A 17,537-nucleotide genomic window follows, 5' to 3' on the forward strand; every position below is an offset into this window, starting at 1 on the left:
GTTTGGGACTGGATGAAGCGTCGTCTCACGCGGTCTGCACGTCCAGCACGAACGCTGGTCCAACTGAGGCGCCAGGTGGAAATGGCATGGCAAGCCGTTCCACAGGACTACATCCAGCATCTCTACGATCGTCTCCATGGGAGAATAGCAGCCTGCATTGCTGCGAAAGGTGGATATACACTGTACTAGTGCCGACATTGTGCATGCTCTGTTGCCTGTGTCTATGTGCCTGTGGTTCTGTCAGTGTGATCAAGTGATGTATCTGACCCCAGGAATGTGTCAATAAAGTTTCCCCTTCCTGGGACAATGAATTCACGGTGTTCTTATTTCAATTTCCAGGAGTGTATTTATATACATCATATACCACGATAATGTATGAAGATACACAAGTGTAGGTGAAATAACTATCTTCAAAGAGGCAGGCAAACACATTCAGATGAAAACAATAGTAATCCGTATGGACCTAGAAATATAAATGAAGCAACTAAATTGGTTAATGAGAGTAAAGGAGATAAAGAAGTCTTTAGGACAAATAATTTACAATAGAAAAATTTCTTGAAGTGCTTCTGTAAAGTTTGGTAGGTAGGAGACGAGATACTGGCAGAAGTAAAGCTGTGAGGACGGGGCGTGAGTCGTACTTGGGTAGCTCAGTTGGTAGAGCACTTGCCCGCCAAAGGCAAAGGTCCCGAGTTCGAGTCTTGGTCCGGCACACAGTTTTAATCTGCCAGGAAGTTTTGAAAAATTTCTTGTTAGTACAATGATTTTTGAGTTACCAAATTGGAAATTCTTAGGTGAAAATTACTGACACTGCAAGAGGAAGGTATATGTCGATATGACATGGGTATCCAAATGAAGTAGAAGTCAATCAGAAGGTCTCACGAAGAAATAAGTAACAGGAAACAATACATTAATGAAACTTAATGTTTAAAAATAAAACAAGGGAGAAGAAAATAAAAGAAAAAATATAAACAAAACCCCAATTATTGTCTACAGAGGAGAACTGTTCTCTTCATCAAACAACAGGTGTAAGTAGATGAACACTACCTTTGTTACTACCTTTGTTTACCATATTTAGAACAATCTATAATGCTTTTCAGTAAAACACAATGGAAAATTTAACAATAATTATAGGAGAGAATCTGTGTAACTGTTCTTGTGAAAAACAGTAAGCTATGCACCACAGCATTTTTCACATTTTCAAGGATAGTTTGATGCCCATATGGCATTGTAATGAAATGTGGTCAGCAGATGGAAAAAAACAAGTACGTACTTCTCCCTCTGTTCATCTTGTATTTGTTTGGTGGTTCTTGAACATTAGTTAAGGGGGTAGGTGTTCTGTTCATTTCCATCTTTGGAGGAGGAGGAACATCAGAACCAGCATCATCATCATCGGCATCTAAATTAGTCCATCTATTTTTTTCTGGGTTCCAAACAATCTGCAACATCAGGAAAAAATCAGTTATCCAACAAACCACTTAACTAATCATTCATAATAGTTTGTTTCTACAGGATTGTAGCTTTTAGAATGATTTATGATAGTGGTGAAAGTGGTAGTGTTAATAATGGCAGTAGCAAATTTGGTCATTCACACCAGTCATAATTTAATGTAACAAATATCATAGACTGTTTCTGTCAATACTTATATATATTATGGACCATTGGCCAGGGAATTAAAAATTCATGTCCAGCTCATTCAGTTGATTACTTTTCAAAGATTCTTCCCACTTCTAAGTAACATGTGACATTACACATTAAAGAAATATTACTATTTACTCACTGAAAATATACACCAGCAGTATGTCCAAATGATAACAACTCTAACATTTTCTCAAATGCAGTATTTTGGTTTTTGACATCAGTGCACTCAAACTACACAAAAAAGAAATCTTACGAACTAAATCATTCAGTGAAATGATTTTCTTCTGAATTTCCAGTGGAATTCTTTCCATTACAGGGAAGAGTCTGCACTTCCTCAGTGATCAAAATTGGACAATTATGTAAATATGTCAAAAGCGTTTATGTGGAAATACAGCCCATATTAACCAAAAATTTAAAAGGGGAAGGATTGGACAGGATATTGGGGGGGGGGGGGGGGGGGGGAGAGGGAGAGGGAGGAGACAGGGGTTAGGGATGTGGTGGAATGGATAGTGAAGAGGGTCAGGAAGAGGAAAGGAGGGGAGGGGAGGGGAGGGGAGTATGAATCGCGCAGATGTTCTAAGGAACGTCAACAACTCCACAATACTTAACGCAATACCAGCTATTTTGCATGATTCAAAGTAAAATATGTTCCTCAAGAAAATTAATACTTATTTTGCTTTTAAGAATAGCTTACTGATGGATTCTTGTCATCTGGAAGCTTCATTTGATTCTTCGGCCGAAGGCTCAGTTTGTTCCATAAACCTCCAAACCATGAACTGCTTGCTACTGGTTTTGTTGGTTCCTCCTTCAGCTTGGCCTTGGCAGAAGGAGATGATGCAGGACTTCCAGGTTCAGTTTTCTACACATATTGGAATAAATGGCCAAGCCGACAGTTACTCTCAAAATGTTACAACAGTTTACAGTAAATGTATAAAACTGAGAGCAATAATTTATTGCTCATGGAAGTCTTACAAACAATCAATAAGTCCATTTGCTGGTCACAGAATGTAATTATTCACTATTTTAGACAAAAATAGTGTTAACTTAGTACTTTTTAACATTTAATGTGAAATCAAAATTATACCAATGACAAAAAAATATTTGACATAAATTACAACATGTAAAGCATTGACAAAATATCAGAAATTAATGTAAGTGTGAAAGTTACAACACATCATATTATAACAAAATGTCAAGACAATCAACACTCTTTGTTGTTTCTGAAAGGAACATCAGTTTCAAAAGTTTGCTGCGGGCTTGAAATCATAGGAAAGCCCTTTCCTAATGGCATATCAATAGGAAATGTTCCTCCAAATACTATTGGTTTAGTCCCACTGCGACCACATACTTTGCTTTCGTCACTACTGCCGAACAAACTCTGTTTAATATTTAAAAAAAGGTTTCCACTTTTCATTTTGCTCCAGGAGTCCACAGTATCACAGATGATATCTGCCTTTCTCCAAACACCATTGCATTGACAGCCACTTAACACTGCACACTTATCAGAGGACATATATTTGCAATGAGAAATGTGTAAATGATTATCTCCCTGTTCCTGCATAGGTTTCTTTGAAGGAATGACTGATGATGGGTAAAGGCCTGAAGTCAGCCTGCTCATCAGATGCTTATCTTTTGATGATTTTACTCGCATCCTGCAACAATCTTGAAGAAATGAATCACTTGAAAACTTGATGTGCTGATTTGGTTTCCTGCATTCAATTTTTTCCCCATTTGAAATGTCATGATGGAAGAGGGAGCAGCTTTTCAATGAAACGGAACTTTTATCTTTATAGAGTGGATTTTCTACTTCTTGGTCCAAGTCAGATTTTAGTTCAATTAGTCTATCTGTATCAATATTTGAATTAATGACAGTTACATGATGCTGTTGTTTATTACTGTAAGCAGGGCACAGTGTACTTACAGACTCAGATGCCACTGATTGCTAAGTAATCCATATGAGGCACAACAAAAGCAGAGAACACACATTATCAGTACGAAGTAGTATCTCAATATGTCATACAATTATATGTCTTTAATTTAAAGTTAAAAGAGGGATCAATACAAACAACACTGTCAAGAATTTGGGGACTTGCACAAACAAGTGAGCATAAAAGGCATTGTTATTCCTGTATAAAATATGACTATGAAGGTACACACAAGTCTTTTTTTCCGTATTCAACATTATATATCGAAATGTCCAGTTAAGTATATGGAAGTTCCAGAATATATTTATATGGAAGCTCATTTTCTACACAGGACTAATATTTTCATGAAACAGAGCATGTCTGCAAAGAGCTAACTGCGACTAAAAGAACGTTCAAAGCATTATATAATAATTAACGAGGAATTATTTTAGTAGTGTGCAGTTAATTTCCTTCTATATTTTTGTTTTGAATTTTTGAAATGACGAAGATATTTGCATTAGTTTGGTCACTGCAAACCACAGAAAGTCTCCTGAACAATAAAATGAATAAAAATACTTCATGGTTTCACTCTCACTATTACACAGTAGATTGGGGGTGGGGGTTAAACATTATAACATATGTTACTTTGTGACTTAATAATAATGAGAGATAAAAGTTAAATGAAGATGCAGACTTATTTTTGCAGGAAATACCTTAATCTAGCACCCATTACATTAAAGATTTCAGAGGAGACTAGTGGGAGAAAAATTTCACTTCACTTGACATAAGACAAATTTAAGTAATTACTCTTGGCCGATATTAATGAATAATATTTCATACAAACTAATCATTATCTTATTTTATAATTTGTTACAACAACAGCCAGCCCTTCCAAGTTAATAAGGGGATTCTTTGACATCATTAAACAACTAATGAAAGACAGTGCTCTATTACACCCCCTTGATTTTACACAAAAGAGTATTGATTAAGTTCATATGTAGCCCACGCATTATCATTACTTATAAAATATTTCTAATTACACAATCAATACATGACACATCAGACATGAGTGAACATTAAATTCTGACTGTAACACATTAACAGGCAGTACCCACCCAGAAAGAGGCCCCATGTGCTAACAATAAAATTTTAACCCATTCCTTTGGGTATCTGTTTCAATTGCTCGATAAATCTCCAAATGATCTCAAAAAGAGCCCTTGCTCTGATAAAATACCCAAGCTGCTTCACATCTGGAAACAATAAGGATGGTCTCACTCACAATTAGTTTCAAAGCAACAAACATGGAAACCCAGTTGCAACAACTCTTTGAAAAGGGACAGTACAGAAGAGAGGAAGATTGAGAAAGGATTAATATGTTCCTGGTGTAAATATAGTAAAAAGCAATGCGATAGCTTGGGGAAATTATGGGTGGCTGCAAACTGATTACAAATTACTGGAAAATTTGATAAGGTTGTAATGAAACCAACACTAAAATACATAGTCTTACTACTATCTCTGAGGGGTAAGTTTGAAGTTCTGGTACTGAAATTTGATTGCATAACCAATTAACAAAAAAAAAAAGTGTAAATTTTTCTTGTAGAACCAATTATCACTGGTATGATCATGAATACACAACAAATGATAATTTTGTGGTTTAGAGAGCAAGTTTGATTTCAAGCTCCGCTTGTAGTGTCAATCTGAATTCTGTGACAAATGATTTCTGTAAAATAGAAAATGAATGTGCTGGAACATCAAAAGTAACTGAAGAGACAATGTAAAATGTGTGCTGATATTTTCTATCTAGTACAGACAAATCAATGGATACAGCCAGCTAGGAATAGACTGAATTTGATACAAATTAAATGGAAAAAAAACTTAAATTGCAGCATAATTATGCTAGGATGAATTAATGGCTCTGAGGGCTTTTCATGAAAAATAGAAATGAGTGATCCAATGATATTTTTTCTGAGACTTAGTGAAGAATCAAGAAACAATGCAGCAATTACATCAAATTTTACAGCCCATTTTGAGATGTGTGCGTTTCATTTTTCTTTGTCACTAAAACTATCAGCTAAATTTACAGGCCAAGACATGTTGGGAAATTGCATAATGCAACACTTCATGGCTTGATAGAATGTCCATTGTACTGGCCACTTTCTGTTGATGACCTTTGCTTTGATTGCGCACTATGTATGGACTTTCAATATTTGCCAGATATCTCCTGTACATGTGACATCGAGCTTACATGTTACTGTCATTACTGTGCAGTTTTATGGTGTCGATGTAAAAATCCAAATAAATTGTGCTCGTAACTACAGATTTCTACAATGGTGACGTGTCTCTTCAAATGCTCAGTGCATTGATATATTGGAGAATATGGATGTGGGCTGTAGGAAACAGTGACTCCAACAACAGCGACATATAATTACTTCTTGATTGGACATTACTGAAACAACAGCAACAGAAGTTGGCCTTACAACAGCAACATATAATGACAGTGTCTATCAGGGGCTAGATGGCTCTGACAGTTCCACTCTTCCCTTAATTTCTGGACAGCATTGATCACTGGGAAATGTACTTACAATACCTCTGCCATCACTTCAATGCCTTCAAGATAACCAATTCAAATTGGTAGCAGTCATTTTTTCTTTCGTGGTCTTTGCATAGTGTGTTGGGTTTGCTCTGCAAGTTGTCCCCAATGAAACATCCTGATAGTTTCCTTTTGCTTAATTTCGTAATCTGCTGTAAGATCATTATGGGAGTCAATCCTGTCTGGTATTAGGTAGACTGAAATTTTACCGACATTATAAACAAGTCAGAAACCTACAAAGGGTGGGTACTGACTTTCAGGGTCCTAGTTGCTGGTGTGCTTTTTTGTGCTTAGAAGAATCATGTCACTGATCGTATACTGCTTCATTGATTCAGGATTTGCTTCTCCAAAATTTACCCGAAAACAAGTTGGCTCCCAGATTTTAAGGCATGCGGATCTGTTCTTAGACAACGTCCTTAAAACTGCTCACACTTGCAAATTCACACAGGAAATTAAAAGCCAGTGGGAGGTTCAGTTCACTGTGTCCACCGTCACCACCAATGCAACAGTAAACACTTCCCGAAATTGTGTCAGCCACTCCTGTAAACACGTTATGCCGTGCCAGCACAATAGCCTTGAGGCACACAAAAACAGGCTCGCAACACTTCCAGTGTCTCCGTATGTCGTCTCCCTCATAACTCTATCAGAATCTTTTTCGGGTTCACTGTCTCAACATAACTTCAATCCACACAGTCTACCTTCTTCTCCTCAGTGTTTCAACCGATGCTCCCACTCCCTCCGCCCACGTTGATCAGCTACTTATTTTTCTTACAGCATTAGTCGACACATTGGTTGTCTGACACTGGAACCATGGGTATAATGTGGAGTCTGGTTCTCCCACCTCTTCCCTTGCGGAATCTCATCATAGCTCTCTTACTGAAGCAGTGTACTCCATTGAAATGCTGGCTCATCCTGCTATGGGTCAAACTGGTAATCATGTTATGAGTGAATGGTTTGGAAGTCCCTCTTCAGGTGGATACTGGTGCAGCCTCTTCTCTTATGAGTAGTACTACCTATGCTGCATTTGGTTCTCCTCTGCTACAGCCTTATCATCAGAGAGTAACTGCCTATGATAACCATAACATACACATGAAAGGTTAAAAATTCATTTAAAACATTCGCTGCAACTCAGCCCAACATGTGTCCCAATGCAATTCTTTCCACCCAATGGGTGTGAATTTCAGCAAATTCCTGAGACTGAGGAAGTGATTATTACGTCAAATTCTAAGCTGCAGAAGGCTAAAAGGTATTATTTATTTACCACGAGATAAATAATTCAAATATGTTATTGCTTCCATTTGGCCCACTGGCAACCTGATAACACTTTTTTGTGCTACTTTTCAATTGTTCAGGTCACCCTGTGCCCCAATTGCTGTGCTGCATTCTTTTAGTACCAAATGCTACAGAAAACAGATCACTTATTGCTGTACATTAAAATACACACACCATCATTTGTTAGTGTTTGCAAGCAAGAGAAACTGCTTTAAAATACACACACCATCATTTGTTAGTGCGAGCCACGAAGAATAGCTGCTTTAAGGTCTATAGTGAAATATTGTTTACGTTTATGAGATGACTGTTTATCTTCTATAATAATTACAGTTGGCCACCGGTTGTAATGATGTTTCACTGCATGTTTAGCTAGAAAAGGATCCATCTACTTCTGGACTGTCAGTAACAAGGAAATGAAGATGTAGTACACCATTAGATGAACAGGGACTAGACTACTGGTGGTGGTGGTTGTTAGTGTTTAACGTCCCGTCGACAACGAGGTCATTTGAGACGGAGCGCAAGCTCGGGTTAGGGAAGGATTGGGAAGGAAATCGGCCGTGCCCTTTCAAAGGAACCATCCCGGCATTTGCCTGAAACAATTTAGGGAAATCACGGAAAACCTAAATCAGGATGGCCGGAGACGGGATTGAACCATCGTCCTCCCGAATGCGAGTCCAGTGTGCTAACCACTGCACCACCTCGCTCGGTGACTAGACTACTATCTGAACTACTACAAAAATAAAAGTGACCTCAGTGACTATGATGTCTCTCCTGAATCTAATGATGATCCAGCTTAAAATTCCCAAGATTCATGATCCTCTTCGGATTTAAATGTAAGTGATGATGACTCCATCTCTGATGAGGTTCATGATAATGTATGTAACTCTGATAATGGTAATGAAAATGATATCCCAATTCAGGGACCAACTGGACAAAATATAACATGAGTAATTTTTAATCGGGAATCAGAAGTTCATACTTCCATCAGTTTTGACATCCCTTCTGATCTTTACAAAATGCTGGTAACACAAGACATATTTAATAATTTTGTATTGGAAACAAACATATGCAACACAAAAACTGTCCAAAATGCCAGAAAAGAAATTTTCGACTTTCCAATAGGGTTGATGCTTCTGAGGAATAAATAGGCAAGTTTATGGGCATAATGTTAATTATGGGGTTAAACGAGGTCCCAGAAATTTCACTTGATTGGTCAAAGAATCCATTGTATGAAAATAAAGTTATAAAAGCCACCATGCCTTGTGACTGATTTCTGGTGTTACCATCTTGCTGGCATTTTGTCGATAATGATGCCCCTAGATGCGTAAGCGATAGGACTTACAATGTACAGTTGTTAGTTGAACGTCTGTAGAGTAACTTTCAAAATGCCCTAAGCCCTGGAAGAAATGTGGTAACTGATGAATCCAGGGTTCCTTGGAGAGGAAGACTGATTTTTGGGCAGTATATTCCCAAAATGTCTCACAAATATGGTGTAAAACTGTGCTAAATCTGTACAGAGGAGGGCCTCACTTTTGCCTCATGTACCTATCAAGAGAAAGACAATGACTGCAAGGTGTGTGAGCCTCTTTTTGGACATGGTCGCATTCTTTATGCTGACAATTTCTATACAAGCATTTCTCTAGCGCATAGGTTGTTAGTTAACAATATGCTTCTCTGTGGAACGATTTGCCCAAATGCAGCAAAACTTCCCAAGGACATTTTGGAGAAGAATCTTAAAAAGAGGGAAATACGCGGAGCAGAGAACAATAATGGAGTTAAAATTTTTATCGGGTGGATAAAAGGAGAGTTCTAATGATTTCAATGATTCCTGGACATACTGATCTTTTAGAGAACACCAAGAAAAAGAACAGAAAAGGAGATGTTATAATCAAACCAAAGGCTATGCTGGAGTGCAACAAGATAAAAAAAAGGCATTAATCTCAATGACTAGATGTCTTCATATTATTCACCATTGAGAAAGGGGGGGGGGGGTGAAATGGTGGAGAAAAGTTGCAATGGAACTTCTCCTATGGACCTCTATAGCAAATCCTTGGATTCTGCATAATAAAAAGAGCACTTCGATGAGAAGAATGTCAGTTTGAATTTTCTAAGAGTCCAATGCCTAGCACTTATGTGGTTATGCAACCTCTGCCACTCCTCCATCAAGAAAGAAAGCTCATACTTTGGGCAAAATTGAGGGACCAGCAAGAAAATTTCAGTGATGCTGCACATTGTGCTACAAAAGGATTTTCACTCAGGAAGGGAAAACAGCAGCAGACAACAAAACCAAGAAAATTATAACCTTCTGCAATGACTGCCCAGGACAATCTAATTTGTGCATCAGTTATTTCAATGAAAACCACAGCTATCTTTTTAAGATTGCAGTGTTTAAACAGTGCAAATTTTTTGTATTGTTTGTATAAGCTGTTTATGTGTTTTGCAAATAAATTAGGAATGGCCTTCAAAAATGAAGAATGACTTTTTATGACTGCAAATGTTAAAGAGTGCAAAGTTTATGTGAAAACAATATTTTTGTATTGTTTCATGTAATATACATATTTACTAAATAATGCAGTACAGTAAAAATGTCCAACAAAAAAACATTGTTTCGGGATATAGCTGGCCACTACTGCAGCAGTTTATGCAATGATATGTCCCCTTTTGTTATGGACAGCCCAGTTAGCACCTATATGGTGAAGTGACGTCATCCCGAGGTATAACTACACTCGTAGCGTTCAGCACGCCCGTGACCCGAGTTGCATTTCAGCGAAGTCTTCGTCAGGTCACCAGTGAGCTGACAAGCAATACAGGTGAGATGTCAAATCTTCCTTCAAAGGAAACGTGTTAAAACCCAGGTCCTTACCACACTGTTAAGCTGAAACTGGATATACTGGAGGCCCTCAAAGTGATTATTCCTGTGTCATAGAGCTAATGGGGCTTCACCCCTTGTAATTGTGAAAAAGTCGGATGGCTCTCTCCATTTATCTGGTGATTTCGAGATCGTTAACGTCCAGCTCATCATTGATACTGTTCCAAATCCCTGCCTAGAAGACCTGTCTTGCAAGTTACAAAATGGTGCCTGTTATACTAAGGTTGAGTTGTTGGAGGCATACTTACAGTTGCCAGTGCATCTGGAACCTCAAGATCTCACACCTCATGGAAGAGGAGTGTAGTAACAGACTGTGACAGTGACATGGATCTGTCGCAGCTGTTGGAGATTGAGCCCTACCTCCAGAGCTTACCGCCTGTCGTGCTACAGTCTACACGCTGTCTCCGCAAAAGGGTGCTCTGCTAAGAGGGGACAACCCTGGAGCTCACTTCACATCAACCGGTGGGACCCCGTGACCGCCAATTGGCTAGAACTGTGTGCCTGCCGTGCAGAGAACTCATTCTCTTGTGCACTCATTTGATGGATGTACCGGCTGCTATCTACTGTGAACCTTTGATTTGATTTCAGACTATGTATTGACTTTAATACTGGCAGGCTATCTTTTGTCTGTATGAATCAAACTTATATGTACGGTTATTACTGTGTGTTTCCATACTGTGTCATTGTAATAAGCCAAATAAATTGTGCTCATAATTGCAGACTTCTACAAAGAGGAGAAAGGGAAAAGGAATTTATTTTCCAATCAGATGAATCCTCACACTGGAACTCAAATATCCAGACGTGCTTCATTTGAGACCTCCCAGGATGAACTGATTGTGGTTCAGCCACAACAGAAAGTGCTACTGAGAAGCTTATACCAAGTTTGTTTGGGACAGTCCTGCAAGACTGGAACTTCCACTTGGACTGCTGTCCTATAACACATGGTGGTGATAATTCACTCCGAGTGCATTTAAGGGTCATGGAAAAATGTCAAACTTCTCTCTTTGAGATAGCAGAAGACCAGTACTTGTAAGAATTCAGCCTAATGACATTGACGAATAATTTGTAAGCCTCCACATAAAATAAAACCGACACAAATTGTCCAGGCTAAGAAATGAAAACCATGGCTCCTTTTGTTTAAATGTTATGAAATATGTAACAGTACAGCAGTAAAATATATATATTTCACTAACTATTGGGCCTTCAGAGGTGACTTTTCTTGCACTAATAGCTGCAAAAAAAAAAACAAAAAAAAAAAAAAACACTACAACGAAAAAGTAATGCAAGTAAGGATTACAATACTATGAATTCCAAGTGTATGAGGTAAAGGTTGAAATTTTAGGTCAGATACCAGAGGTTGCTTCAAAAAAATTACAACAATACATAACACACAATTAACTATGAAACTTTAAGACAATACAAATTACAGGTAATTAAAGTAGTGTATTGAGAAATAGCAATAGCATGCAACAAATTTCCACTGATTCCCCAACAACCTATTGTGGAACAAACACGCCCCAATGATTGTCAAAGTGTTATACTGTCCCTATCCCAAGTCGTTTTTCAGTCTGGTGGCAGAGGTATGTACAGTTGATTGATAGGAGCCTTGTGACATAGTGACAGGGGCAGTTAGCAGCTCGAGTATGTAGTGAGCCATGTGCCTTTGTGTATGGTAAGTGGACCACTGTGCCTTGACATTGTTCAATGTTGTGGTATTCCATTTGCACCATGACATTAGCATGTGACCACTCAACAGTCAGTATGACTGAAGAACTCTGGCACAGAATTGAAGCAGCATGGAATGATGTAGTTGTATCTGTCATCCAATCTCTCAGTTCATCAACAAATTTAATAATGTATTCTTCCTACATTATAGGCAAATATGCAATTAAAAGATTAACTGTACCAATATAATTTAGTGATGTGTGATTATTTTTATTTTTGTGTCAGGCTAAATTTCTAAGAGCTTACTGAATAAACATTACTGACTGGACATAAATTTTGGCCTTACATCATAAACTGAACTCAGTTCAAAAAACCGCTTTATCATGTAACACTGAACTTGGACCCAATGAACAAGGTACAGTGTCAATCTAAATGAGCATAAAACACATTTGGCAGCACCACTTAAATCAGCTACTGACATGTTATTGTTCTCTGACCACAGATCTTAATTGTAAATCACAGATAAAGGCTATTTGTTATCGAAGATATCATGTTGTATGTGTGAGAGAAAGTAAGTGGAAAAAGGTGTAATCCCCAGCCAAAAAGATTTATTGCTAGAAATCGCATTTGGTCAGTATAAAGACACAACAGAAGGCAAAAAACTAATACAGCCAACAAAGGAAAGGAATGAAAGGCACAGAAAGTAGTAGTTGTTGACTTTAATTTACAGAACATAGAAACAAACTGTGACTACAAAAGTTTGAAAATGTGTTATAGCAATATTAAGAAAAGGACCAAGAAAGCATTTGTCTATCAGATATAATTTTAATATGCCCTTTACAATTATTACATTTCATCTTTATGCAATTATGTGCTGTGTAAACTGGAGCATAACAGTGTCAAAACTTTTCAAGGATGCAAGGCATACAACTGGAGGCAGTAATTTCCATCAAGCCCACTATTAGAGAAAGTAAACAGAAAGGAGTTTCAGCCCCGAAGCCACAATTTATTCCTATTTCCAACCCCTATAATGATTGTACAAATTTTCATCCTGAAGTTATATGCTGTGGTTTGTACACATTTAAAAGGCTTGAATAATTTTTTTGAAACAAATTTGCTGCATTTATATTATTAATTGTTATATTCTTGTCCTTTTCTTGTTCTGATACAGATTTAAACAACACTTAAGGTGGCAGTTCATTCACAACATTAGTGCGTTAAGAGACTACTTTAACTTCATATTGAAATATTGTTCGCTTCATTGATGAGCATGAAAAAGAAAGACTAAGGAGACAATATTTAAGTTGAGCTGGTAAGAATGATAGTGTAAGTTAACTGTGTCAGCAATACAATGCATATTTTGAACTAAAAACAGCCTCTAATTACAAGCAGATGTGCAATACATAAGCCATGATTCTACTATAGAACTTGTAGTGTAAGAATGTCATCCTCTCCTCCATAAAAAGTAATAATAATAACAACAATAATAAAGCTCTCTCAATTAAATGGCAGTTTTACAAAAGAAGATTAGAGTGCCTCAATTGTGAACGTAAAAGTACAGTGCAGTTATTTGATTGTGACCCTGTTAGTTTAATTTTCTGGAATTTCTTCATAGGCTCTTCTAACATCAATTTCAGGCTCCTCAACCAATGCCCTGATAGCTATACTGTATTGTGCATGTCAAATGCTACAGCTATAACAACTGCTGCATGATTTAGTTTTACTCCAAGTCCTAAAACAGCTTGGCATTTTGTGCATCAACAAACACTGCCAGAGGAAAAAGAAATGCCAAGTGGGGAAAGAAAAAGGATGGGAAGGAAAAAGGAAACTGAGGTGCTCGTGACACATAATGGTAAGCCACATTAACCCTAGCACCACTAAGCTTTGATCTGTCATACGGATGTCTGGGGGAGGGGGGCAAAATTGCCCTAACATTCTTTTCACTTTTTAACATCTTTTTGTTTGTTTCTTTTGTTGATTATTTAATGAACTAGGAATGTATTTAACAGGTTGCAACACACTTTTCATAGTCATCAGGAACATTATAACATTTACAAATACAATAAATAAAGTAATGAGTCTGAGAAATATAATAATACTTTTATCATGAAACTAACACTTTCATATACATCAGACTTATATTAAGAAATTATAAAAGAACGTACAATAGCAAACCACAAATAAGAAAACAGAAAATCAAAATCAGAAATTACAACTGAATTTTTCCTTCCTACTCACTTTCAGCTTCAATTTCACAACCTTTGCATATGATTGTTTTTGCAGAATGAGTGGAACACACATACTTGTAACACCTGCAACAACAAACTATAGACACTTTTGTCATCTTGTCTTTTTCCTTTTTAGAGTTTTTACACTTCAAACGGGTGTGACATCTTCCTCTTGAATAAAATTCAACAGATTGAACAGTTGCAGTAATTCTGGGCAGCGCTTTCCCTAGAACACTTTCCATTGCAGAGATGATATGCTTTTGTAAACCCATGATATTCTTTGCTCTCTCCTCCACAGCTGGCATAATGAGCTGTTGACCTAATTCTAACAGATACAGCTTTCTTACATTATGCTTCTTCTTATTCCAGTTTGGGTTGTTTATCGTGAAAACTGTTACAGCATTAAGACAGGCAATATCTATCAAGGTGAAAAAGAGCGATAACGGCCACCTTTCGTCCCTCATTTTACTGAACGATGTCATGACATTTGATCAATGTTGTCTATGCCCCCTTTGGTTTCATTCTAGTACAGACTGATGTTTGCCCCCCCCCCCCCCCCCCCTTTTTTTTTCTCTCTGTCCACTCATCCACTTGTTATTATTGTGTTGTGTGGAAAGAAGTAGGAGATTTTTAGTAAGCTTCAGTTTGGAGATGTATGAAAGCAAAGTAACTGGTGCATTGCCTGTTTTTGGATCTGTGAATAAGAACTTAGAAGAATATAGCTCTGGACCCTGCATCTTCTTTAGCTGTTCTGGTATGTGTTTTCTGTTACTCTTCAATGTTCCCACAAAAGTTAACTTGTCATCACTGTAAAGCTCCTCCGCTAAGTCCATGGATGTATAATAACAATATGTTGTTATATTTTTCCACTTTCTGCCAGCGGATTCACTAGGCATCTAACAACCTGCCTTTGCACTCCGTTCCTCAGCATGTAGTTCATCCTTCCCTGCATAGACCTCCATTTTTAAAATGTACCGGGTGTGTGCATCTGATAACATCCTAATCAATATGCCAAAGGGACATCTTCCTTGAAACAGGGAGAGCATTTCATCGATCATTAGATCCGCACTTGGTATCTAGTATTTCACAAGCATTCTGACAATTTTGTTGAAAACTTCACGAAGGGGGCAAAACTTATCCTGCTATCGTCTTTCAGTTCTTGTTTCTTTCATCATCAAATCTAATCAGGGACAGAAGTTCTCCACATTGAATACGACTCATTGTAGGTATGTAGATATTCTTTCCCAGTACTTCCCCCCATAAGTCCTCAAGAGAGAGTCTAGTGTCATTATTTGTGCCCATGAGTATCAAAATACCTATGAGGGTGTACATTTCTTCTATGGTTGTAAGTTTTAAGTTCTTATTAAGAGCTTCTTGGTTCTTATAGTCCACAATAATCTTCATTATTTCATGAGTTATAAACTTTTTGAAAGATTCTGACACACTAGAGGTCAAGCCTTCACGAGTTGAACTTTCACGAAAATTCGCTATACTTTGTACTGACCTGCATATTCGCCTTGGAGGCGCAGTAATATATTCCCTACCACTTTTTGCTGTAACAATGATGCTGGAAGCAGCTGCATGCTGTTGATCAGAGGATGAACTCCGTGAACTTGACTAATTTTAAATTTCTATGTCACTATCATATGTCACAACTGTATCATCTTCTTCTGGACCACTTTCACCCTGTGAGAAACCTCTGATACTGACGAGACATTTTATTAGAAATGTGAGTAAGGTACAACTGTTCGAACAACAAAGGAGATTAATTTCAAAACAACAATGGCAACACAATACAATGGTACCAACAGTCAGAAACTGCATTTCTTTCTGCCATATTGAGAAACGTTTTAATGAGAAAAGTTGTCTCACTGATGTCCCGGGGGGGGGGGGGGCCAAAAACTGTCCGCATTTAAATTAAATATAATAGGAAGATTTAAATAAGTCACAAAAAATTATAAAACCATGACAGCACATACTCTAGATATTTTTCTAAAACTATTATATAAATTCTTGCTTCTTCACTCCAAAATAAATGAAGATTCTGTAACTTACCAAACGAAAGCATTGGTACATTGAAAGAGACAATAACAAACACAAACACACACACAAATTTCACGCTTTCACAACCCACGGTTGCTTCATCAGGAAAGAGGAAAGGAGAGGTAAAGACGAAAGGATGTGGGTTTTAAGGGAGAGGGTAAGGAGTCATTCCAATCCCGGGAGCGGAAAGACTTACCTTGGGGGTAAAAAGGGACAGGTATACACTCGCGCGCGCGCGCACACACACACACACACACACACACACACACACACACACACACACACACATATATCCATCCGCACATATACAGACACAAGCAGACATATGTAAAAGAGTTTGGGTAGAGATGTCAGTCGAGGCAGAAGTACAGAGGCAAAGATGTTGTTGAATGACAGGTGAGGTATGAGCGGCGGCAACTTGAATTGAAATTAGCGAAGGTTGCGGCCTGGTGGGTAGTGGGAAGAGAGGATATATCGAAGGGCGAGTTCCCATCTGCGGAGTTCTGATAGGTTGGTGTCAGTGGGAAGTATCCAGATAACCCGGACAGTGTAACACTGTGCCAAGATGTGTTGGCCATGCACCAAGGCATGTTCAGCCGCAGGGTGATCCTCATTACCAACAAACACTGTCTGCCTGTGTCCGTTCATGCGAATTGACAGTTTGTTGCTGGTCATTCCCACATAGAAAGCTTCACAGTGTAGGCAGGTCAGTTGGTAAATCACGTGGGTGCTGTCACACGTGGCCCTGCCTTTGATCGTGTACACCTTCCGGGTTACAGGACTGGAGTAGGTGGTGGTGGGAGGGTGCATGGGACAGGTTTTGCACTGGGGGCGGTTACAAGGGTGGGAGCCAGAGGGTAGGGAAGGTGGTTTGGGGATTTCATAGGGATGAACCAAGAGGTTACGAAGGTTAGGTGGACGGCGGAAAGACACTCTTGGTGGAGTGGGGAGGATTTCGTGAAGGATGGATCTCATTTCAGGGCAGGATTTGAGGAAGTCGTATCCCTGCTGGAGAGCCACATTCAGAGTCTGATCCAGTCCCAGAAAGTATCCTGTCACAAGTGGGGCACTTTTGGGGTTCTTCTGTGGGAGGTTCTGGGTTTGAGGGGATGAGGAAGTGGGTCTGGTTATTTGCTTGTGTACCAGGTCGGGAGGGTAGTTGCGGGATGCGAAAGCTGTTTTCAGGTTGTTGGTTTAATTGTTCAGGGATTCAGGACTGGAGCAGATTCGTTTGCCACGAAGACCTAGGCTGTAGGGAAGGGACCGTTTGATATGGAATGGGTGGCAGCTGTCATAATGGAAGTACTGTTGCTTGTTGGTGGGTTTAA

General features: G+C 38.5%; 1 protein-coding gene and 1 non-coding gene across 4 annotated transcripts in view; both read right to left on the reverse strand.

Moving 5' to 3' along the window:
- LOC126248053 (protein transport protein Sec16A-like) overlaps positions 1 to 17,537 on the reverse strand; it is a 252,926-nt gene that overhangs the window by 6,358 nt on the left and 229,031 nt on the right. For 2 of the 3 annotated variants that reach the window (XM_049948690.1, XM_049948688.1), the window contains 3 exons: positions 3,560 to 3,580; positions 2,333 to 2,497; positions 1,271 to 1,436 (listed from right to left, as the gene is read on the reverse strand). In XM_049948690.1, the coding sequence (XP_049804647.1) occupies positions 1,271 to 1,436; positions 2,333 to 2,497; positions 3,560 to 3,580 (352 nt within the window). The remainder of the gene's footprint in view (positions 1 to 1,270; positions 1,437 to 2,332; positions 2,498 to 3,559; positions 3,581 to 17,537) is intronic. The other variant, XM_049948689.1, reaches the window with a different exon arrangement.
- Positions 8,036 to 8,108, reverse strand: Trnaa-cgc (transfer RNA alanine (anticodon CGC)). Its single transcript has one exon. It is a non-coding gene; the product is annotated as a tRNA-Ala (tRNA).

Source organism: Schistocerca nitens, chromosome 3 (assembly GCF_023898315.1).
Source record: "Schistocerca nitens isolate TAMUIC-IGC-003100 chromosome 3, iqSchNite1.1, whole genome shotgun sequence".
NCBI classification, from domain to species: domain Eukaryota; kingdom Metazoa; phylum Arthropoda; class Insecta; order Orthoptera; family Acrididae; genus Schistocerca; species Schistocerca nitens.